This window comes from Syzygium oleosum, unplaced genomic scaffold, assembly GCF_021117445.2.
Source record: "Syzygium oleosum isolate NSW1041296 unplaced genomic scaffold, Sole_v2.1 Sole_v2.05, whole genome shotgun sequence".
NCBI classification, from domain to species: Eukaryota; Viridiplantae; Streptophyta; class Magnoliopsida; order Myrtales; family Myrtaceae; genus Syzygium; species Syzygium oleosum.
This window is the reverse complement of record NW_026607489.1, coordinates 7,470,149-7,495,599: the sequence shown is the minus strand read 5'-3', so window position 1 is coordinate 7,495,599 and position 25,451 is coordinate 7,470,149. Positions and strand designations below refer to the sequence as shown.

The 25,451-nt window shown below is 39.4% G+C and overlaps 1 protein-coding gene across 3 annotated transcripts in view; it reads left to right on the top strand.

The window, feature by feature from the left end:
- LOC115676458 (metal transporter Nramp7.2-like) overlaps positions 1-14,893 on the top strand; it is a 28,663-nt gene extending 13,770 nt beyond the window's left edge. Inside the window, exons 1-13 of one of the 3 annotated variants that reach the window (XM_030599385.2) lie at positions 8,252-8,668; positions 9,040-9,118; positions 9,224-9,264; positions 9,378-9,456; positions 9,580-9,684; positions 12,390-12,499; positions 12,699-12,880; positions 12,986-13,055; positions 13,419-13,592; positions 13,694-13,798; positions 13,892-14,023; positions 14,115-14,210; positions 14,395-14,886. In XM_030599385.2, the coding sequence (XP_030455245.2) occupies positions 8,429-8,668; positions 9,040-9,118; positions 9,224-9,264; positions 9,378-9,456; positions 9,580-9,684; positions 12,390-12,499; positions 12,699-12,880; positions 12,986-13,055; positions 13,419-13,592; positions 13,694-13,798; positions 13,892-14,023; positions 14,115-14,210; positions 14,395-14,724 (1,743 nt within the window). In that variant the 5' untranslated portion in view covers positions 8,252-8,428 and the 3' untranslated portion in view covers positions 14,725-14,886. Of the gene's footprint in view, positions 1-8,251; positions 8,669-9,039; positions 9,119-9,223; positions 9,265-9,364; positions 9,457-9,579; positions 9,685-12,389; positions 12,500-12,698; positions 12,881-12,985; positions 13,056-13,418; positions 13,593-13,693; positions 13,799-13,891; positions 14,024-14,114; positions 14,211-14,394 lie in introns of those variants that run through there. The other 2 variants (XM_056311967.1, XM_056311966.1) reach the window with 2 other exon arrangements.
- The last annotated feature ends 10,558 nt before the right edge of the window (positions 14,894-25,451 follow it).

The window sequence follows — 25,451 nt, the reverse complement described above, 5'->3', positions numbered from 1 at the left end:
AAATCAACTTGACACTTATGTGTCCGAGCTTCTTGTGCCATTGATCAGATTCTTCTTTTATGGAAACGAGACATTGCAAGTCGTTAGACTTCGTGTCTAGTAGGTAAATGTTCTCATGTCTTCGATCTGTAAATGATTGCTTGTTGTCTTTACTTATTCCGGAACATTTGTTTGCTTGGAAAGTAATTCTGTAACCAATACCACATAATTGACTACTACTAATTAGGTTGAAGTTCAAATCTTCAACTAGTGAGACATTGTTGATGAAAAGATTTTCGATTCTGACAGTTTTCTTGCCAATTATTTTTCTTTTGTTGTTGCCTCCAAAGGATACGCTTCCTCCTTTAATTCTTTCTAATTGGATGAATTTCAGAGGATCTCCGGTCATGTGTCTTGAGCAACCACTCTCAAGGTACCACTTGTTCTTTCTTTTCTTTGGTACCTGCAAGAGATAAGTAACTCACTTTTTCTTTGGTACCCATATTTTCTTGGATCCATTTTGGTTAGGATCAATCATTCTCAGAATGTCTCTCTAAACAGGTTTCCGAACTTTAGGACAGTCACTCTTAAAGTGATTTAAATCAACGCAATTTGAGCACTTAAGGGGAGTTTGACCATTGAATTTCATAAACTGCTTTTGAAAGTGATTTTGATACACAATTCTGGGGGGTCTTTTCTTTAGTCTTTCTTTGACATTGGGAAAAGCATTTTTCAATTCAGTATTTTTCTCAAAACCCAAACCTGATTTATTATAATAAGGAACTTGAATTGACAAAATATGTTGAAGATTTTTTGAACCCATTGAGAATTTCTTGATTATATTTGAAATTTCATTTTTCAGAAGTTCTTTTTCTTTAGAGATGCGATCAAAACTTTCCTTAGAAATATTTTTCAGATCAGAAATTTCCTTTTTCAATAAATCATTTTTCTTTTCAAGAAAATCTTTATTCTCCTTGATAAGATTAAATTCTTTTTGCAAAAAGTCAATATTATCCTTTTGCGAAATATCTTGCTATTTTAAAAGATTGTTTTCCCTTTTTAAACATTCATTTTTATATGCAATTGACTCATCAATTTCCTTATTTTGAGTCGCACTTTTTAAGGTCAAAATCTCCTTCTTCAATACAGAAATCTTTTTGAAAGGAGTTTTATTTACAGAAACTAACTCATCAATATAATTTGCAACTGCTTCAGGAATTTTGGAATTACTTACTTCGTCTTTTTCATTTGAACTTAATTCTGAGTCTGAATTTTCCATCAAGCAGATATTAGCATACTCTTGTTCGCTTTCATCATCATCTGAGTCACTTCATGTTTCAGCTTTGAAAGCCTTTTTATATCGTTCATACTTTCGTTTGTTCTTTTTGAGAAGATGACATTTAGGCTTTATGTGTCCGTTCTTTTTGCAGTGGAAACATATCACGTCCTTGTTTTCTTCATCTTCGGCACTCGATAATTTCTTAAGGTTTAGCTTATTGGCTTTTGATGGCTTAGAATCCTTGAATTGCTTCTTTGACTTATTCATCTTCACCTTCTTTGCCATCTTTCTCAGTTTCTTGACCATTAGAGCCAACTCTTCATCTTCATCCTCATCTTCATCTGAATCTGTGTCATCAGAATCAATGTTAGTTTTTAAAGCTATGGATTTTTTACCTTTGGGTTTTTCAGTTTCTAAGAACTTTTCAGTTTCATAGGATTGAAGAGTTCCGATAAGTTTGTCCACTGTGAGTAGTCTGATCCCCTGAGTTTCTCGAATAGAAACTTTGATGTTGTTCCACTCTTTTGAGAGAGCTTTCAGCAACTTGTTCATCTTTATAGGTTTTGAAATGCGATTGTTTTGGAATTCAATCCCATTTATGGTCTCAGTGAATCTGCTTTGCATCTTAGAAATTATTTCATTTGGTTTCTGAGTGAAGGACTCGTACTGCCCAAGGAGAATGTTGAGATTTGTCTCCTTGACTCTCTCTGTTCCTTCATGAACAAGCTTGAGACGATCCCAAATTTCTTTGCAGTTTTGAGATTTGCAATTCGTTTATATTCAACACTTGCAAGACCATTGTATATGGTCGTTCTGATCTTTGCATCCAGATGGATCCTTTTGGAAATTTCCTTGGCCGAGAGAGGTAAAGCTTGAGATATGATTTGCCCTCTAATTCCTTCGTCAGAAGGTGTCTCATTTTGCCCTTTTGAAGTTTTTGGAGATTTTATTTCGATTGAGATGTTTGTAATGATTCCATGTTCAATGATGTCCCATATATCCTGATCTATTCCCAAGATGAATGTCTTCATCTTGTTTTCCCAGACACTGTACTCAGTTCCATTGAAATAAGGCGGTCTGTTGTTGTGACCTGACTCAGCATCACTAGCTATCAAGAATCGTTAGCTCAGAAGTAAAATAATACTTCAAAAAAAAAATGAGCACTAGGCTCTGATACCAATTGTTACGGCTAGTGCTATCACCTAGAGGGGGGTGAATATGTGATTTTACCAATTTGAATGATTTAAACGTGCAGAATGAATGTAGTCGAGGTCAACAACTCATATGATCAATATCATATGGATGCGTATGACAAACTTGTATATAAGTTGTCATCAAATGATTGCGTCTGATGACTATGATGATAATTTAACGAACTCGTCTGACAGATATGTATGCAGTATAATATCAACAATAATAAATGAAAGTTTAGGGAAAGAGAATACTACACACAGATCTTTATAGTGGTTCGGCTTTATCAAGCCTACGTCTACTCTCTATGCTGGCGGCCTGTTGGCTGTGTTTCACTATTGAATCACCAAGAGATTACAATAGCAGTGCTTCTTAGATGATAGATTGCACTATCACATATATTCTTCACTCAAGTAATTTTTTTTCTAAAGTAACAACGTGGAATATAGTAATCACAAGTGTGTAAGATCGAAGCTCTATTCAGACTTTGGAATTCTCGATTCTGGTTATTCTTCTTGTACGACGTTTGCATTCCTTTTATACTGCTCTATTTCCAATCTATCCGTTAGACAATCTTTAGAGGATTGATATCCAAATCAACCCGTTGGAGAATCTTCCCAAAAGAATATGCATAGCCGTTAGAAGAAGAACCATTATCTCCAGGTGATTTGATCGCCCATACAATCAAATCGAGGTTTCCATAAGTGTAATTCTTCGTGTTTAAGGAACAATCTTGTGATTGCCAATTAGGATATTAATTTGATTGTCCTGCATAAACTTGCAAAAAATAACACTTATTGAATCTGACGAGGAATTTTGAGTCTGGTAACAAAGTCATTTCATCAACTAAGTCTGATGACTCAGTATTTACCTGCATCAAATAACTTAAGTGTAATTGAGGTCAGAAAAGGATTGTTTTGCCTTTTTTTCAAAATTAATTAGGGATTTTCCTCAACAACATAGAGAGAAATGCTAAAGTTGGACTATCAAGTAGAGTTTTGGTAAAAAAACACTATAAGTAGAATCTTAGCTAGAGTCAAGATCACTTGTAATCTCTTGCTGCTGCTATTTTTATCAGAGCTACGGTGCAGAACACCGAGTAAAAATGCCTTTGTAACTTAAAATTTTTAATCAACTCCTTTAAATTTTATCTTCATTAATATAAGCCTACTCAGGATCATTGCTTTATCTACATCGTCACTGCGTAACAGTACAAGTAACTTATGAAATAGGACATGTACTTTAAGATGAGGCAGAGGCAACATACAGAGAAAGATGTGAAGTGACAAGCCTCAAGCCAATTCTTGGTAGAAGAACCAGGGGTCCTCAAGTACATTATGTCCCCTTAATGCTCTGGTTCGGTTCATAGAGCAGATAAAGGGGATTGGAGCATGACTAGTCCTGGTTTTGCCAAAAAGTGAGACAACCCAATATGCATTTCACTTTGGCTTTGAATGTTCCTAAAACCAGGCAGACATAGGAAGGCTTCAGTTATTTGCTTTGAGAGCTGAATCGGAAACTCACTTGATTGACTCCAACGAGATTACGAATCGTCTTGGAGAATTTGTTGTAGTTGAATTTCCATTGGGGTTTCAATTATAGCGTTATTGTGTCTCTATATGTACATGGAGCAGGAGTTCATAAGAGTGTACGTATATGATTGCAGTTCTCCTTTAACTATGTTGTGAAGTTTATTAAGTTGTATGAGAAATGGGAGAAAGAAAAGAGTCAATGCAGCTACATCATCAGATGTCATTGACATGCGGTATTGTGGATATTCGTTTATCTGCAAAAGTATTGTAGATTAAGAATTGGATTTGTAGTTCCATTGACTTCCCCAATCACAGCCACACCGCCCGAATGAAAGTATGAGAGGGAAAAGATGAGAATTTTTATACAGACATTGCAGAATGCAGAGCTTCACTGTGATACTTACTCATCAAATTAAAGATGTCATGATGATCTTTTCTGAGCTTCTGTGGATGTTCATGTACTTGGTTTTCATTTCTCTCCTATGCCTTATTTTCTCTATATCAGACTTGTATGTGCTGATGATTATCTCCATTTTAATTATTAAAAACATAGGATCTAGCATGAGAATTAGCCCTGTTTCGTGCTGTATCATATAAACAACATGTGAGAGGTTGTCCATTTGATATTTTCGTTTATCTTATGAATGGTGTAGCTGATGGATGGTTGACTTCTGAAAAACTTCATGTAATGGTAAACTATATCTGAAATCTAAACTCAATGATTCTTGCCCTTAACCTTGCACTCGATTCACTGATTTTTAAACAAAGAACAATAAAAATCTCTCGAGAGGACTATTAATCAAAAGAATTTTTTAGGTGGATTGATAGTTGCCAAAATGAACCTTTGTACTAAAGTAAGTACGTTTAACTTTGTACGTTATGTGACTATTTAATACTAGTTGGACATAATTAGATTAGAAGTTGAAGTCGAGGAATGTTGGAAAAAAATAGATCACGAGTTGAACTCGAGGAATGTCGACATAAGCAATGATCTAGTAGCCATTGGAATAATAGATTATTAGTTGAACCCAAGGAGTGTCGACACGATGACGCGAACATAAGTAGTTCAATGAAATGGGATACCAAGGATATATTAACATTCAACGATGCATGCTCGATATAAACTTCGAACAATGAATCCATCATAATATATGAATTGTAGAGTCAACTTAAGAAGGCCCTGAAAGGGACTGTATTTGCAATTTCCATAACACGCTTGTTATCATCCTCGCAGTCCTGTCATTTTCCTTGAAGCATATGATTTTACACTTCTCAAGAGAATAATTGCGAACAAGCTTATGTCACGTCAATGATAGTTTTAACAAAATTCAGGACATATCCAGGGCTAACTAAACCTGCTCAACTAGTTCAACATATCTTCGGTCAAACGGGAAAGAAACTACTTATACTTATTCTTCCGAATAATGATGCTACATGGAAATTATATCACCTGGAATGATAATTTACGACATGTCGGTACTTTTCTGTTCAATCAACTTATAACACATTTTTTTTTTTGGTAAGTAACTTATAACACATCTTTATTGGTGGAAAGTCGAAAAAAGCTAATTGGAATGCTAGAATCATAAATAAAGGCACACTAGCAAAGTGTCACTCTAAATGAATGCGCTATATTTTTATTACAAGATATAAATCGAATCGTTTTGAATTACTACCTAGAGGGAGTGTAATTGGAATTGACAGGTGAACCTTTACTTGTAGGGATTGAACATACTAAACATAGGGGACAAAGCTGAAGTATGATTACTCCGTTTCGCATCCATCTAGGCTATGTCATGTATTTTGCTCAGAGTGCAGAAAACGAAACTTTTGTTCAAGTTAGCCAGTCTCAGTTATAATCTTTCATACAGATTTACGCATCTGATTATCTCATCCTGATTTAGAGTTGGAAAGTCTGTGCTTATACTTGAAGCCCTTTAGGAATAAGAATGAGCCTTTACCATAACGTGATATGATTCGAGAAGGTAATCCTCGATGCTCTATGAGGTAGAGAATTGGGTAAGGCAAGTCCTTTAGCGACGTAAAGACGTTCTTTCCTCCGCCAGTAACGTCGTTCTCGTCTTTTGCTGTCATTTCACAATCAGAAATAAATGGCGAGACCCACTGCTCTTACGGTCGTCTCTTGCGTTGGGGTTTTGAAATAGCGCGGGGTTAATTGGTCCCCTAATTTGACCAAAAAATAAAAAATTGGTCCCCTAATGCCGACCCTTCCCATGTCCCGACAAAGTAACCTAGTTTCAACTTGGTAACATCTATGCCTTCAGTGTCCGACAAAGGAATATCTACGTTTTCAATTAGGTCCGTTACTTTTCGACCACCCACAAAAAAATAAAAATAATTAAGCCCGTTACCTATCATTGACTCAGTCCCGGCGAAGACGCGTGTTATCTTTCCACAAGATCGCGTGCGTGCGTCCGCCCTTATAAACTTTCCACAAGTTCTCCTAGGTCCCCACTTAAGAGATTCCTCTTGGTCTGAATAGTCTTAGCGCTTCCTCATCGACATTGGCCTGAGTTGATATCATATTCAAAGCCACGATTGATCGACAACCGGTGACAGCAATTCTTATTAACTTCGACTTTTTGACACCAAAGTTGGCTTTTTTAGGGTGCAAACAGCCTCATATTGTTCCATCTCTGCCATTATGCTTTCACAATAGTTAAACTGTGCTGAATATGTGAGGAGTGAATCATTTTTTTTTGGAAATGCCATTTTTACAACCGGAGTCTCATCAGGGATCAAGGTGTTGTTTGAGGTGGTGACCAGCCTCAGTCCCACCATCGACCGTTGTCATCTGTCGTAAGACGGTTACCATTAACTCCAACTGATCACCACCACCACCACCTCCACCACCCTCATACCATTGTTGTGAAACCATTGTAGCAACAATAATATGTTTATGACTCAATTTCGCTCTTTTGCTCAGCTTACAAATGACTTCCCTACCCAATCACTGCCCACTTGAATTCAAGGATGTTAACCTAATAATTGAGAATAATGGTCAATATTTTCGGTGTTCTTATTATGAATTGTTTTAACTAATAATGGAGAATAATGGTTAATATCTCCCAATGTACTTGTCTTTGTTCCATTCCCTCTCGCCCTTCATGTGCTTTTCCACCACATTCTTTCCAACATGAAGACAAAACAATTACCCAATAAGTAAACGCAATTTCATCATCTTGCATCTAGTTTTTACTTACAAGATGTTGTTCAAGAGGACTCTTCATAGCAACGCTGACACCATGTAATCATGCGATTTAATCCAACACGTTCGTCCATCATTCCAAAACCAAAGAAGAAACAATGACAACCTATTGAAGCGCATGTACTTTGTCTTTGGTTGATAACGGTCCTAGTGTATTGGTGAAGCTATATTTTAGATTATAGTAGGCGGAGATAATTCATTCGGTTGCCAACAAAATTAGCCTGGCTTAGATTAGCAAAACGATTGGACATAATTCGTACATTTGATATCATTACTTTAGTTAATGTATGCATTGGAATCGCCACTTGCATGCAGCTAAGTTTGTTAGCAAAGACTGCCATATATATATTCTGGAAAAGCACTTTTCTGATAAGAGACGCGAGATAAATTTTCGTACATGAACCCGTGAGTGAAATTTTTCTCCAGCGTCTATGCACAGAATCAGAATCATTTCTCCTGTTTTTTTTTCCTTTGTTTCGTTTTCAGATGTTTGGACTCGTAGCGCATCATTGCACTTCCAGAAAGCTACCATACAGAGCCAGCCGCCTATTCTGACGAGAGCACACATGTCATGGTCTACATTTTTATTCCAGAAAGCGGAAATAAGCACTATCAAACAAATGAAATAAGTCATGATCGGAGCAATTTGACTCGAGAAAACGAGCCCCTGATGGGGCTAAATTCTTTCTTGGTCATATATCTAGAAAATTTTGCGCATAATGAGTGATTAGGTATATATTAAGTCATCCTAAAGAAAAGAGAAAAAAATTTGATATATATCAAGATTAGTTTACAAAATTGGCATACTGAATGACATGACTGATTTTCGTTAATTGAGTGTTATGTATGTCTCCTCACTCATCTAAAAAAAGCACTGTTATTCATAATAATTAAAATATTGAATTCAAAGATCAGTCTTAATATATCTAACGTTGCTTGAAAGAAAACAAAGAGGGCCAACGTGAGGCGTGGATCTCATAGAATGTTTGGTCCACATATCAAAATAGAAAGCAAAAGGGCATCTTTACGGGGGCATCTTGTCTGCATGCCCTTCGTGGTATCCTTCTCTACTCTACAGTCGTCCGACTTCTTTTTTTATTGTAGTCTTTTTTAAACGTTTATTGAGAGTCCAAAGATGGTGAAATGTGTTTAAAAGAATATTGCCAATTGGCTGCAAAATAAGATTATTTAAGCAGTTATCGCCTATCGCCATAAGTCATGAGCTGTGTTTGGAACGCAAAGCTCATCAGTTGCTTCCCAAAAAAGCCAGAGCGTAGAGAGAGAGAGAGAGAGAGAGAGAGTATGCAGGAGGAGCATGAGATGGCAAGTGTAGTAGCCCCAACAGCAATGGGAGAAAGCAACAGGATGATGGCCATTAATGTGAAAGGCATGGCCCCTCCCTCTGATCTCCCTAATTCCACGCATGATCAATCTGATCAAGAAGACTCACAGATTCAGGTTCTCTCTCTCTCTCTTCTTTTTTCAGAAATCCATGGAATATAACTATCATATAAGTCCCTCAATCTCCAACCTTAAATAGCCAAAACCAACCACAATTTGACGGGACTAGCTTGTTTGCTGGTCTCTGATGTTGTCTGTTACGAAAAAGATAAGAGAGAAAGAGAGGAAGGAAGTAAGACACTATGTATTGAATCACTTGCTACGGGACTTCATGCCAGGTCACCTTTCTCAGTGTCCCATGTCCCTAGTGACAAATAAATCACTGTTCTTGCAGGAAGTGCGTGTAAAAAGTTAAGAGTATATGCAAGACCACTGACCTTGCAATATAAGTTTCTGATCTGATTGCATTTGCCCTTTTGGTTATTCAGAAAACTGGATGGAGAAACTTATTATCATTTGTGGGCCCTGGTTTCCTCGTTTCCCTCGCATATCTTGACCCTGGAAACCGTAAAATCTCTCTCTCTCACTGAATGTCTGAGTTCGTGTGCATGCTTGTGCGTGGTGTTTGAATGAGTTCATGTTGACTTCATGGTTCTACAATCAATATTGCAGTGGAAACTGATCTGCAAGCTGGTGCAAATCATGGATATGAGGTAACACAAGCGAGCAATGATAAACAATATATATGTTCACACTTGTACAAGTGTATAATGTATCCATTAATCTTTATGCTAACTTTTTACAATTTATTGGATCACACGGTCAGCTTTTGTGGATAATACTCATCGGGTTGGTATTTGCTCTCATCATCCAGTCACTGGCTGCTAATCTCGGAGTGAGCACCGGTAATTATTTGGTTAAAGAGATGAAGAAGGAATTAATACTCTATTTTTCCTACTCATGAACAATCTTGCATTTTCTTGAATGTGATCATTGACTTGTCTTTTTTAAATATTGTGGAATTATAGGGAAACACTTGTCTGAGCTATGTAAAGTCGAGTACCCACCATTGGTGAAGTACTGTTTATGGCTTCTGGCTGAAGCAGCCGTCATAGCTGCCGATATACCGGAAGGCATATCTCTCTCTCTCTCTCTCTCTCTCTCTCTCTCTCTCTCTCTCTCTCTCTCATCTTGATTGATTTCATAGTGTTTGTTTCATTGAGTTCTCCACGAATTAGTTTTCTAAACTTTTATGTGTTTGGTTAGTTGAAAATGGCCAATCAACAAAAAAACATTTTAAGTTAACGAAAAGACCCATACTAAAAATTAGAAAAATGAATTCCTTGTTTTGAGTAGGGGAAATCATTTTCAGCACACCACCAAACAAATAAACATTAATCATTTATGAATTCCCCGAAAAGTATTTTTTTTTTATCATGTAATATTTCACGAAACAAACATATCCTTGATGCATATTTCTGGGAAATCATTTTTTAGGAAATTTTTTTCTTCTTTTAGGGTTAAGGAATTCATTTTTTTAACTTTAAGCATGCATATTTTCTTTAACTGTACTGATCATTTCAGCAAATCAAATGCGTGAAAGTTTAGAAAACTAATTCGCGAAAAATTGTTTTACTCAAACAAACACACCCTTAGTGCCATTCTTTATGGAACCAATGGTCATGCCCTATATTATACCGGGTTGTAGAATTCGTGTTCAATATCTTACATTTCCTTTCTCAACCATTCTTTAGTTGTCATGGATCTCCATCAACTTTTTCATCTACACATATTGAGTTCGCACTCTTTATGCTTTTCTCTTTCTACTAATCTTAGGATAGGGTTTTGCTTGACCACATCTTAGGATAGGGTTAAGATATCATATGATATTCGGAACTGTCGGAAACACATTCTCAAAAATAATTCACAAAACGCGGAAAAACGTGTCCATTGTATATTTGAATCACCGATCGAGCAAGGGATATCACGTAAACGAACATACCTCTTTGCCACATATTAAATGTCTACCAATTTGCCGCCTTGAGAGAGTGTTCCAATTTTGGGAGTTTTTCTGTAAAGCATCGTTCTCTAGAGCCATAACGTGAAGAAGAAGAGTACTAAGTCTTTTCATAATCACGTTCTTAAAAGATAATTTCCATCTTATCTTCTATTTGAACTCCCAACATGGGCCGGGTTAGCCCAACATGGGCGGCCCATATATATGTAATATCTATCAAGAACTTATTTTAATAAAGAGATAAGTGCAACAAAAGTCCTGAAATGGTGGGAGATGAATATATTTTGAGATGGGTAAGTTTAGATGTGTTTACCATGACCTTTCTTCTTTGGGGTTCGTTTGTAAAGTTTGGATGATGAGGAGAGTTTTAAGGATGGAGTAGTTGCAGTTTGGATCCGCATCTCGCAAGTGTCAATGGAATTTTCTGAAATTGATATGCTTAAAGCGGTCCTTGTTGGCCAAAATCTGTGCCCCTCTTTGTCAAGCTGCGAGCCAAGATGAGAGACTGTTAAAGATACGATAGACCCAAAAAAAAATAAATAAATAAATGAGAGACCCGCGCGACAGCATCAATCACCAAATCCCCACTATGAAAATAAGTAAATTCATAATCAATACCAAGTGCACCATCGCTGCCACTGCGCGACGTGCGAAGTGCTACCAAGTCCTCGCCTCACCCACGATCACCAGTCGCTAGGTGAAGCTTGATGGTCCTTGTCGGTGAAGCAGAACAACTAGACGGTATTATTTTTTAAAATATTTTTTAGCTTTTTATGTTTTAATTCTTATCCCTTTTTCTTTTATTCAATTTTCTTTTTAAAAAAAAATGTTTTGTCCTTTTTATCTTTTTTCATTTGAAATTTTCAAGTTTTTTTTTTCTGATGAAGCGCTTGGTGGGCACTGCAAGTAATAAAAAGAAAGTCATGCTAGTATTTTCCATTAATCAAATTGAGCGTAATTAATAGAGGGATTTGATTGCACTATCTGAAATTTTTAGTACTTAATTGCACTTGCATGACAAATTTTAGGACTTTGAGTGCAGCTATCCCTAAAATAAATGGTTTAACTTTAATAAGTAGAAAAATAAAGAATTTTGTGTCTTGCAATTTCGTTAAATGTTCGTCTTTTTTGTGCTTCAATGAAAAAAAAAGAAAAAAAAAACATAGGTGTCACATTACACAAATCTGTTAATTACAATCACTCCCCAAATCCATATCGACCGACGTTTACAAGGCAAAACGCATGACAAACAGAAAATGGGTTTTTTCGGACAACGATCCTCTACCTAGAAAATATCTCATTTCGAAGTCTTAACAAATCTCAACGGTTGATCATTTGCTCCTCTTTCCGTGATTTTACAGTCACTAACCTCTCTGCAGCGCCTAGGCACTAAGCATACCTCGCACCATCGGCCACATCTCCCGGTCTCTCTCACAATGAAAAGGCTTTAGTAGATTGTAGTCACGATTCTAGGCTTTAGTAGATTGGAGTTCGTCTAAAGTTCGGGGCCTCCAAATGGAGGACGCGACCTCATATCGTGATTACGGTAGAGATTCAATGATGAATATGGAGGTGGCAATGGTGGTGGTCGACTAATGACCGCAGTCCTAGTGGGCAGCAGTGATGGCACGCATTGAGCATAAGAATTATGATAGTTATACGTAGTTACCAATGATTTCGCATTCACATGGTTCTAAATCTCTCTCTTCAGTAATTCATCGGATGTGTTGTATGATAGTCATACGTAGTTACGTACCATCGCATTTGTCCAGTGAGCTTATGTTAATTAGATCTATTAACCAACCAAATTAATGCTTGCAGTGATTGGGACAGCCTTCGCACTTAACATACTGTTCCACATCCCAGTGTGGGCTGGAGTTTTGTTCACTGGTTGTAGCACGCTATTGCTTCTTGGCCTGCAGAGATTTGGGGTATACTTACTTGAAATCCCAGTAATAGAATGAGAACATGTATATTAACTTCCTTTCAATTACCTATGCAAGTTATAGTATAGTCACACTAACTTGACGACGACCGAATTTGTTTCGCCATCATTTAATTCAATGTTGTTCACTGGTACCGATAGTTTCGATCCACTAAAAAAAGTCATTTTCCATGTTCATTTGTTAGGTTCGAAAGCTGGAAATGCTGATAGCTACATTGGTATTCGTAATGGCGGCGTGTTTTTTCGGTGAACTGAGCTACGTGAAGCCTCCTGCTTCGAAGGTCCTGACAGGGATGCTCATCCCCAAGCTCTCTGGGAAGGGCGCCATTGGCGACGCCATCGCCTTGTTTGGCGCACTCGTGATGCCGTATGATATCACTTTACACTAAATCTCACACCGTCTACTTCATTAGATATACATGAAATTGCTTGTGCCATTTTTGGATTCGAGAGTTCTATTGCGTGTCAACAGGCACAACCTGTTCCTCCATTCTGCTTTGGTCTTGTCCAGGAAAGTTCCGAGATCGGTCCGAGGCATTAACGTACGAAATTCCTAACTTCGTCTTCAATTTTCTTTTACTGTCTGAAGTTTTCTTAAATGAAGATCTTATTCCTTGTTCAAAAAGCAAGGCCAATCTTTAGACAGCGTGATGTGCGTTCGATTATCATCAGTTGTGTTTTCGCTAATTATGTGTGGTAAAACATACAATATAGCAATTTCATACATTCAATTTTTGCGGACAGGCTTTCTGTTAATACAGAAACATGAAAAAATTCCCTTTCTTTCGTTATAAATTCATGTTTCTAGGAAAAATTTCTGGTCAACGCTTTCAAACATGCGCTGTATTTTTGCAATTATCTAAAGAAAACACGCACTTCTGATTTTGTCTCATCAATCTTTGCAGGACGCCTGTCGGTACTTCCTCATAGAAAGTGGGTTTGCATTATTCGTGGCATTCTTGATCAATGTCGCCGTTGTGTCTGTGTCTGGCACTGTCTGCTCGAGCGACAATCTTTCGAGCGAGAATGCTAGTCGATGTGGCGATTTAACTCTCAATTCCGCTGCATTTCTCCTTAAGGTTCTAATTCCTAATATGGACTATGAACCACTTGGACCACAATATTACATTACAACTAAGTATGAGACTCTTATTATCGTCTTAAATGCACGCTTTTACAGAATGTGCTGGGTAGATCTAGCTCGACGGTTTATGCCATTGCATTGCTAGCTTCAGGACAAAGCTCCACAATCACTGGAACATATGCAGGCCAATACATCATGCAGGTTGGCAATTAAGAAATTTCATGTAATTAGCTGTTAAAGTGAACACTAGAACAACTGTGATTTTTTTTTTGCTTGTGTTGATTAATTGCTTAGGGATTCTTGGAACTCAAAATGAAGCAATGGAAACGGAACCTAGTCACTCGATGCATTGCCATTACACCGAGTCTTATTGTCTCTATCATCGGCGGATCTTCAGGAGCCGGAAGGCTCATCATCATCGCCTCGGTATGCAGATTCCTCTGTCTCCTGGTGACCATATGCGTGCATTTTATTCTGATTCCATTTGTTATATGATGTAATTGATGCTGTTTCTCAGATGATTCTATCATTTGAGCTTCCGTTTGCTCTTATTCCACTCCTTAAGTTCAGTAGCAGTGCAACAAAGATGGGACCCCACATAAACTCAATCTACGTAAGTTTGTCTTCTGATCTTTACCCAATGGAACTTTAAACTCGGTTCTTTATTTCAGAAGTCCTAAAGTGATATGTAAATTGTTAAAAAAGATGGAAGAACTGAAAGTAATGCAGAAAAACAAGTGAATTATGAGCTAGATGACAATACTTTATTTCGGCATCTTTTGCGACTGTCGATGCAGATTACTGTGATCTCGTGGTCACTAGGAGTGGGACTCATCGGTATCAACATCTACTACCTCAGCACGGGCTTTGTCGACTGGCTAATCCACAACAGTCTTCCCAAAGTTGGCAACGTTTTCATCGGAATCCTAGTGTTCCCAATCATGGCCGCCTACATCATTGCAGTGATCTACTTAACTTTCCGAAAAGACACTGTCGTGACGTTTACCGATGACCCCGTTAAGCACGCAACATCAACGGCTGTCGAACATGGCTATGGCAATTCTGGCAAGTCGCCGGACCGACTTCCTTATCGAGAGGACCTGGCGGACATTCGTCTTCCGGAATAGTTTGCATCACACCGCTTAACCCTCAAGAAGGTATCCCCAAATGCATACAGAGAGAGATGATAAAGTTGAACTATTTACTAGAGTTGTGATCAAATAAACTATCAGTAAAATCATAGCTAGAGTCAAGATCAGTGGAAGGAAATCTCTTGCTGCTGCTATTTTTATCAGAGCTACTGGTCAAATCATTTAGTAAATATGCCTTTTGTTGTAGCAAACGCGGAAAAGCAAACACAGAACACGAGGATTTACGTGGTTCGATCACAACGTGATCTACGTCCACGGGCGAGGCAAGACAGGATTCCACTATAATCAAAGAGAGTACAGTTTTCAGAAGTCGAAACAACGACAAAAGCTCACGGCTTACAAAACTCTCTGAAAATAAAATTCTCTCTCTCTACATCAATGAGAAAACCTAGCCGCAGTATAAATAGTGCTCCCGAAATTTTTCCTCGGGGGCGTAACCCCCGAACCCCCCAAGACATTGGTTCGCTTGCTCCAGCTCAGGCGGACCACCATAGAGATTTGTTCCCTTGCTACGAGTTGGGCCTATCGGCCCAACTCTCCGCGTAGCGAACTAAATCTCAATTTTCTGGTTGCACAAAAATATGTCGGGTCGAGTGTTGAACCGGACCAAAAACATAAAATTCAAGACATATTTAACACCTTTGTAACTTCAAATTGTTAATCGACTCCTTTCAAATTTTATCTTCAATGCATATAAGCCTACTTCGGATCAGTGCTTTATTTACACCGCCACTGCATGACAGTACAAGTAACCTATGAAATGTTGGAAAAAATAGAAGACCAAATTACGTAACACTGCTTGTTGTAACCAGAATAAATTTGAGAAAGTGATAATAAAAGTAAAACAGGAGGTGAGGTACGGCTAGCCAAATCTCTTTAAGGCGATTAGCTTTTGCTAATGGTGCTAAGCAACTTCACGAACTATGCCTCCCATGATACAACACTTCAAACCTGTTTGTATCAGCACTATATGAACAAGACTCTATCGAATACTTCTTGAAACCGGCACACTTGAGGAATATTATTGATGAGAAAACTCAAGAGACGCTCTAGAAGTACTTCGAGGAATTCTTTCTCTATGTTTGCTTTGAACTCATAAAACACGTCGATTTATAGATGAAGGAAAATAACGGTTACACGTGCACTAATGTTGAACCATCAACACATAACGGTTACACTTGCACTAATGTTGAGCCATTAACACGTAACGGTTACAACATGAAATAGGACATGAACTCTAAGATTAGGCAGAGGCAACAAACAAAGAAAGATGTGAAGTGACAAGCCTTAAGCCAATTCTTGGCAGAAGATCCAGGGGGTCCTCAGGTACACAATGTCCCCTCGAAGCTCTGGTTCGGTTCGTTGGAGCAGATCAAGAGAAGGGGATTAAAGCATGACTAGTCCTGGTTTCACCCAAAGGTGAGACAATCCAATATGCTTTTCACTTTGGCTTTGAATGTTCTCAAAACCAGGCAGACATAGGAGGCTTCAATCATATGCTTTAGTTTACGTCCTAAAAAAAAAATCATATGCTTTAGTAGCTGTATTGTAAACTCACTTGATCGACCCCGTTGAGATTATGATTCTTCTTCGAATATCTATTGCGCTTTGATTTCCATCCGGATCTTAATTAGTTTAAAGGTCATGCGTTTATGAGGCGCAGGAATTTAAACGAGTGTATCCATATGGTTGTAGTTCTTCCTTTAAGTATGCTGTGAAGTTTTATGAGTAATGCGGAAGAGAAAAAAGTCACGCAGCTACATGATCATATGGCATTGACATTTGGTATTGTAGACGTTTGTTTATTTTCAAAAGCATTGTAGATAAAGTAATGGCATTTCATTGACTTCCCCAATCACGCTCACACCACCCAAATGAAAGGATTAAAGGGAAAGAATGAGAACTTGTTCTATAGACATTGCAGAATGCAGAGCTTCTCTTAGATACTTCTCCTCAAATTAAAGATGTCAGGATGATCTTTTCTGAGCTTCTGAGGATGTTCAGATACTTGGCTTTTACTTCTCTCCTATGCCTTGTTGTCTCTATCCCAGACTAGTTTGTGCCGATGATCATCCCCATTTTAACCCTTAAAACATGGAATCTAGCATGAGAATTAGCCCTGTTTAGGGCAGTATCATAAAACCAAAAAAGAATTATCCGATAAAAAAACTCGTGAGAGGCTATGTAATAAAAGTCGCTAAATGCAATCAATTGCAATGCAGAAAATACTTTTGCTTTCGTATAACATGTATTGATTGAATACTAGCTGGAAATAATTAGACAATGAGTTGAACTCGAGGAATGTCAACATATGCGATGTCCAATAGCAGTTCGCAAAAATAGATTATGAGTTGACCTCGAGGAAAGTCGACATGATGATGCGAACATAAGTAGTCCGAAAAAATGGGATACCTAGGATATACTAACATTCGAGGGCGCATAATTGATATACACTCCGTCACCGAAAGGGTATAATAAACTCTGTACTAGAATAATGTGAAATGCTGAGTCGGTACACACTTGTTACCATCCTCGCAATTCTGTCGTTTTCATAGGAGCATATGACTTTATATTTCTTAAGAGGATATGAGGGAACAAGCTTATGTCACGTCAAAGACAGTTTTGATCAAATTCAGCATAAATTGCTGTACGTCTGGCTAAGAAAATCTCAATGTATAGCAGAAGCTACGGTGTTTACGTACGTTTGGCTGATGTTCTAGACACGAAGACTCAATCAAGTAAAATGCTTCTTAAATTAATTTCTTCTTCTTGATTAGATGACAAGGTAAACATAATAACAATGAAAGATAACTCACGATTTCAAAGGAAAAGTAAAAGATAACCTAAGTAATAGCAATGCCGACACCATTGAATCATGCAATCTAATCACAGACGTCCGTCCGTCACTCCATACTTGAAAAACAACTAATGATGGCCTAATTAAGTGCATCTACCTCATTATCTTTTGTTGATGACGATTCATGTGGATTGGTGAAGATGAGAAGTAAACTATAGTCGACGGACAAAGTTTAGTTGGTCGCCAAAATAATTAGCCAGGCTTATATTAGGAAAATCATGGTACGGAATCGTCACTTGCATGTAGCTAAGGTTGTTATTGTTAGCATAGAGTGCTATATATTTTGATAAGAGACATGAACGGTCCATTACGTGATCGACCAAATATGAAGAACCAAATGGCTTCGAAACTATCTCTGGAGAAAAGTTAGGGTATTAGGTTGATTCATTAATATCATGCAATGTAAACTTAAAGATAAAAACAGATGGATAAGACATATATGTGCAAGACCCACCTCTAAGGTTTAATTATTAGAGTCGCGACAGTGTATGAGTATGACGTGTGCTATGAAATCATATAACATGGGTTGTATATCTATCTCTGAGGATTTATAGTGAATTCTTACTTCTTTCAGCATCCGTACGCTCCTTTTAATTGAAGTCAACTGGCAATACAATTCGGCAAGTTGCAATTAGATTAGGGAAAAATAAGTAGAGATAAGATGGATGGAGAGTCTTATGATTAAGCGACTAGAAATATAATTCCAAGTTATCGATCGGAGTCCAATAGTTCAATCCCAAATGCTCATGAAGTGAGAAAATGTTCGAATTAGAGCTAATTATAGCTTATAAGGTTCAACCCCCCCCCTCAAATTATAGATATTTTGGATTGTTTATTTGCAAAAAGAAAAAAGAACACCTTCATTTCGATTTCGAGTGTTTGGACTCATAGTGCAAGGTTTTGCTCCGAGTAAACCGTCATACAGAGCCGGCTGAATTCGGGTGAAGAATACTAGAAGTACCAAAACTTGTGTACGGCGCTCACTTTAGTGCCAAAAGTTTGTTTCGGATCACTTAAGTGCCAAAAATTTGTTTCGGATCACTTAAGTGCCAAAATCGGAGAAAACGATCACCGAAGTGCCAACGCAAGAAATTCGGCCAAATTAATACGTGGCTTTTTTAATTAAAATTTTAATCTACGTGGAATTTCCACGTGTATATTTCGAATTTCTCGTCCTACGTGGCATTTCCACGTGTATATTTCCAATTTTTAATTATTTTTTGATTTTTTTCTGTTTTTTCCTTCTTTTCTTTTTTCTTTTTTTTTTTCTTCTTCTTCGTTTGGCCGGTGACCGGACACCGGCCATGCGGCCATGCCCCGCTCGCCTTGACGAGGGCGCGTCACCCGCCACGGGTGAGGCCTGGCCAACCTTCGCCTAGGCGAAAGGCGACCCCCGGCGAGGCCACCGTGGCCTGGGCGAGGGCCGGCCTCGGCTCGACTGGGCAAGGGCAAGCCCCGGGGGAGGCGAGGTCGGCCCTCGCCGAGATCCAGCAAGGCCGACCCTCGCCCGGAGCCACGGCGGCCTCGCCGGGGCGTCGCTCGGGGGAAAGTGACCCCGGACGAGGCCGCCGTGGCTGGGCGAGGGCTGGCCTTGCTGGATCTGGCGAGGCCGGCCTCGCCTCTCCCGAGCACGCCCTTGCCTAGGCGAGGCGAGGCCGGCCCTCGCCCGGGCCACGGCGGCCTCGCCAGGTCGCCTTCCCGGCGACGCCCGGCCGAGGCCGCCGTGGCCTGGGTAAGGGCCGGCCTCGCCTCGCCTCGCCTAGGCACGCCCTTGCCCGGGCAAGGCGAGGCCGGCCCTCGCCGAGATCCAAGCGGGCCGGCCCTCGCCCGAGCCACGACGGCCTCGCCGGGGTCGCCTTCCCCTGGGCGACGCCCGGCCGAGGACGCCGTGGCTCGGGCGAGGGCCGGCCTCGCCGCGCCAGCGGTGGGCGACGGCGGCCTCGTCCAGGCGGCCGGCCATGTCCGGTCACCGGCCAAACGAAGAAGAAGAAGAAAGAAAAGAAAAAAAGAAAAAAGGAAAAAACAGAAAAAAAAAAATTAGAAAAAAATTTTAAAATTTTAAAATATTATTAAATATTGTCCTCGTCAGCGCCGACGTGCCACGTAGGACTGAGAAATTAATAAAATATGGCCACGTCAGATTTCCGGCGACCCAAATCGGAGTTGGCACTTAAGTGATCGTTTTTTCAAAAAAATGGCACTTAAGTGATCCGAAACAAACTTTTGGCACTAAGTGAGCGCCGTACACAAGTTTTGGCACGTCTAGTGTTCTTCACCCGCTGAATTCTGATAGAAGCACACATGGATAGCAGAATAGATTAAGAGACAAACTCCAGCAAAGAAATAAACAAAGTCATGATGGTAGTTGTTTGACAAAAGAAAGGGGCAAAACTAATCGCAATCAATGAGGCGTCGAGCCCTGAAATCGGGCTCGTTTTTTCTTGGTCATATCTGGAAAATTTGGCACAGTGGTTAGGTTTGGATTAAGACTTTTTTTTTTTTTGCCTTAGGTATGGATTAAGTCAACCACTAGAAAAGGAATGAAATCGGGTAAATATCTAGATTGATTTACAAAGCCTGTCATGCTTAATGTCATGGTAGACCAGCCACCCATCGCGAGAATTGGATTGTCAAATTTAGAGACCCGTCTTAATATATCTAACTTTCCTCGAAAGAGAACAAAGAGGGCGAACGTCGGATACATCTCCCATAATTTTGGTGCGGATATCAAGATAGCAAGCAAAAGGACATATTCCCTTGAAGCTCTGCTTTGGTTCGATGGAGCAGATAAAGATAAGGGTATTGGAGAGTCACTAGTCGTGGTTTCCCCATATGGTGAGACAATCCAATATGCCTTTCACTTTGGCTTTGAATGTTCACAAAACCAGGTAGACATAGGCTTCAATTATATGCTTTCACAGCTGGATTGTAACCTCACTTGGATGACCCAGATAAAGTTACCATTCTTCTTCGAATATCTATTCTGCTTGGGTGTCCATTTGGATCTTAATTAGTTTAACGGTTTCGCGTCTCTATAGTTACGAGGACCGGGAGTTTAAACGAGAGTATGCAAATGGCTGTAGTTCTTCCTCTAACTATGCTGGGAAGTGTTATGGGAAATGGGGGAGAGAAAAAAGTGATGCAGTTACATGATCAGATGACATTGGCATGTGGTATTGTAGATATTTGTTTATTTTCAAAAGCATTGTTGATAAAATAATGGATCTGCAGTTGCATTGACTTCCCCAATCACGCTCACACCAGCCAAATGAAAGGATGAGATGGAAAGAATGAACATTGGTTATATAGACATTGCAGAATGGAGAGCTTCTCTTGATACTCCTCATCAAATTAAAGATGTCCGCATGATCTTCTCTGAGCTTCTGAGGATTTCAGATACTTGGCTTGTACTTCTTTCTCGTCCCTTGTTATCTCTAAATCAGACTAGTTTGTGGCATTGATTATCCCCATTTAAACTCCTAAAACATGGGATCCCGCATGAGAATAAGCCTTGCTAAACAAATTAATTATAATCATTATTCAACTTCTTAGTTTCTCTCTCTTTTTTTTAAATTTAAATTCAACATAAAATAGCAGGAGCCCCACCTACGCTCAACTCCCCAACATGACCTTTGGGCACTTCATTGTTTAGTTGATGAAAGATTTAGCTGATGCATGCCTTATGACGCAGCGTTCTGCGAATAATTCAAGCAAAACCTTGCTTAGAGAGAAAAATCTCGAAATTCAATATTGATGATAAGAATGTTTTGTCTTCAAAACAACCCTAAACACCCTTTTATAGGGGTTAAACCTAATTACAATAGGAAACCTAATCATAATAGGAAAGTTACCTAATCTAAATTGGAAACCTAATCATAATAGGAAAGTTACCTAATCTGAATTGGAAACATAATCATAATAGGAAATTTACCTAATCTAAATTGGAAAGCGTAAAACATCAAAATTAGAAAACTGCCTTTTTAAATTAACTCATAAAAAATATCCGATATCGTCGATCGGGTCCACCAGTTCTAGTCACATCACTGTTTCGCCTTCCGTTTGGACTTCTGCCTGTCCAATCGGTCCAGAAACGCACCACTAATAGATTCCGCATCATTCTCCTCCACTTGAAAAGAACTCGTTCTCGAGTTAAAATCAGGATCTGGATATAACGGCTCTGTGGACTCATGAAACGGTGACAAATCAGCAACGTTAAAAGTGTTGGATATGCCCATGCTATGTGAAAGGTCTATAACATAAGCATTATCGTTGATTTTCTTGCTGACAGCGTAAGGTCCATACTTCTTTGGCTGTAATTTACTGTAAGATCCAGCTGGTAATCGCTCTTTACGAAGAAAAACCATGACTTGATCACCTACCGCAAACACCTGCTTCCGCCGGTGCTTATCTGCTGCAGCTTTATACTTCTGATTAGCTTCCTCCAGCTTCTGTTTGACTTCACGATGCACCTCCACAATCTGTTTAGCCATATGATCCGCTGTTACACTTTTATCCGCTTGCTTAGGCAACTGTACCAAATCCAGAGTATGCTGAGGCGCCTTTGTATAAACAACAGAAAAAGGCGACCTGCCAATAGAACTATGAACTGCATTATTATAAGCAAACTCTGCTTGTGATAAAGCAACATCCCATTGCTTCGGCTTATCTCCACAAATGCTTCGAATCAAGTATCCCAGAGTTCTATTAACCACCTCTATTTGCCCATCAGTTTGCGGGTGAGCTGTGCTACTGAAATTCAAAGATGAATCAAACAGCTTCCATAAAGTCCGCCAAAAATGCCCTAGAAATTTATTATCCCTATCTGAGGTAATAGATTTGGGCACACCATGCAAACGAACCACTTCCTTAAAGAATAATCTGGCCACACTTACTGCATCAGAAGTTTTCCTACAAAGAATGAAGTGCGCCATCTTGGAAAATCTATCAACCACAACGAAAACAGAATCCACGCCTCTTTGTGTCCGTGGTAAACCAAGCACAAAATCCATGGACAGATCTTCTCATATATTGTTAGGAACAGGTAAAGGCTTATACAAACCTGTATTCTTAGATTGACCTTTAGCAGTCTGGCAAACATAACACTTTTGTACGTACCTACTGACATCTCTACGCAACTGGGGCCAGTAAAATCGCTCCCGGACTGCAGCAATAGTTTTATCACGACCTAGATGTGCAGCTAATCCACCATCATGTAAATCGCGAATTACCTTCTCTCGTAATGATGTTCGAGGAAGGCAAAGCTGGTTGCTACGCATCAAATAGCCATCCTGCACATAAAATTCTTGTACAGGTTGACCAGCAGCACATGACTCCCAAATTTTTCCAAAGTCATCATCATCTGCATAACAGTCTTTCAACTGCTCAAACTCCAAGATGTCTTGGCTTAATGTAATCAACAAGCCAGCTCTCCTACTCAATGCATCTGCTAACGACATTATGCACACCCGACTTGTCTTTATGTCTGAAAGGAAATTTTTGCAAGAATTGACACCATCGCGCATGCATATCTTTGCTAATCCTCTTCTGACTATTCAAATACTTCAAAGCTTCATGATCAGAATAAAGGACGAATTCTTTCCCAATCAGATAATGCTCCCAGGTCTTCAAAGCCCTTACGACAGAATAGAATTCTTTATCATAAGTGCTCCACTTCTGCCTTGCGTCACTAAGCTTCTCACTAAAATAGCAAACTGGTCTGCGCTCTTGAGATAAAACAGCTCCTATACCCACTCCACTAGCATCACAGTCCACTTCAAACAGTTATCAAAATCAAGTAAAGCGAGAACAGGTGCAGTACATAACTTCTCCTTCAAAATAGCAAAACTATTCTCAGCTTCCTCTCCCCATAGAAATTTGCCTTTCTTCATACATTCAGTAATTGGGGCTGCGATAGTACTGAAATTCTTAATAAATCGCCGATAGAAAGTAGCTAACCTATGAAAACTCCTAACGTCAGAAACTGTTTTAGGAGTCGGCCACTCTCTGATTGCTCTTACATTTGCCTCATCTACCTCTATTCCTTCAGCAGTAATAATAAACCCCAAGAATAATAGCTTATTAGTTAAAAAGCTGCACTTCTTAAGATTAATATACAAACTTATTAATACGTAAGGCCGCATCAACACCTCCCTTAAATGCATCGAGATGATCCTCCTCGGTCTTACTATAAATCAGGATATCATCAAAATAAACTACAACAAATTTGCCAATAAAAGATTTCAGAACCTGATTCATAAGCCTCATGAAAGTGCTTGGAGCATTGGAAAGTCCGAAAGGCATCACCAACCATTCGTACAACCCCTCCTTTGTTTTGAAAGTTGTCTTCCACTCATCTCCGGGCGAGTCCGAATCGATGGTATCCATTCTTCAAATCCAGCTTCGAAAACCACTTAGCACCGTGCAACCTATCCAGCATGTCATCCAATCTTGGAATTGGAAACTTGTAACCCACGGTTATTTTATTAATAGCCCTGCTATCTACACACATCCGCCAACTCCCATCTTTCTTAGGAGTCAATAAGGCCGGAACAGCACATGGGCTCATGCTATTCTGAATGTGTCCCTTTCGCAACAACTCCTCCACCTTCTCTTTTAGAATCTCGCTCTCTTTTGGACTCATCCTATAGTGCGGTAAATTAGGCAGACTAGCACTAGGAATTAAGTCTATATGGTGCTGAATATCGCGCATAAGCGGCAACCCATCTGGAATCTCTTCAGGCATCAGTTCGCTAAATTCCTTCAATAAAGGTTTAACTGATTCGGGCTGCTCCTGCACTTGTAATTCAGCCTCAGTCTCAATTGCTTGTTTCACGACCAGCACGTGAATCGGTCGGGTCTCCTTAACCTTAGCTTCAAATTTCCTCGTAAGGGTAAGGAAATTATTTTCAGCAGCTTGTTTTCCTTTGTTCTTTAGTGGCAGCAACGTATACTTCACTCCATCATTCACGAGGTTATACTGATTGCTTCTTCCTGAATGCTGAGCATCTACATCAAATTGCCACGGTCTCCCAAATAATACATGACATACATCCATGTCTACTACATCACAATACAGCTCATCATGATATTTACCGATGGAGAATGGAATTTTACATCGCTCAGTTACCTAAATGCTTTCCGCTCCAGATTTAATCCATCTTAACGTATAGGGATTAGGATGCTTCTCCACGGGTATCCCCAGCTTCTTCACTGCCTCCTTCCCAATGATATTCTTCATACTTCCACTATCAATAACCACAGCAAAGATCTTTTCCAGAATGGTGCACCTGGTTCAGAATAACTGATGGCGCTGCGAATCATCTTCTTATTTTGGGGCCAACATCATTCTACACACTACACAGTTTACTTGCTCCTCTTCTTCATCTTCAAAATCATCGTCCTCACCATCCGGGGCACAGCAATATCCATCTTCCTCCTCTTCTCTCGCTGCTACGTTTACGGTCTTTCTCTGAGGGCATTCATTAGAACGGTGCCCAGGCTGATTACACCTGTAACACTTTATCGCGGCTGGTTTAGTATAAGGGTTAGGGTTCGCAGTTTTCTGTGCTTGCGTTCCCTTATCCCTCGACTCGTTCATAAGGCGTTTTTCTACCGCCTTATCTTCCTGATTTCGCCCTGCGTTAAAGATATTATTGAAACTGCTCTTTTCTACCGAATTGCTCGAACTGCTACCTCGATAATTTTCGTAGCCTCTTCTTCCCTTATCTTGCTGCATCAATTCTGCCTTCATCGCCATATTCTTGGCTTCAGTTAAATTTCGCAGAAACTGCACTCTAATTTTATCTCGAATGAAGGGTTTCAAACCATCAAGATAACTGGCCACCTG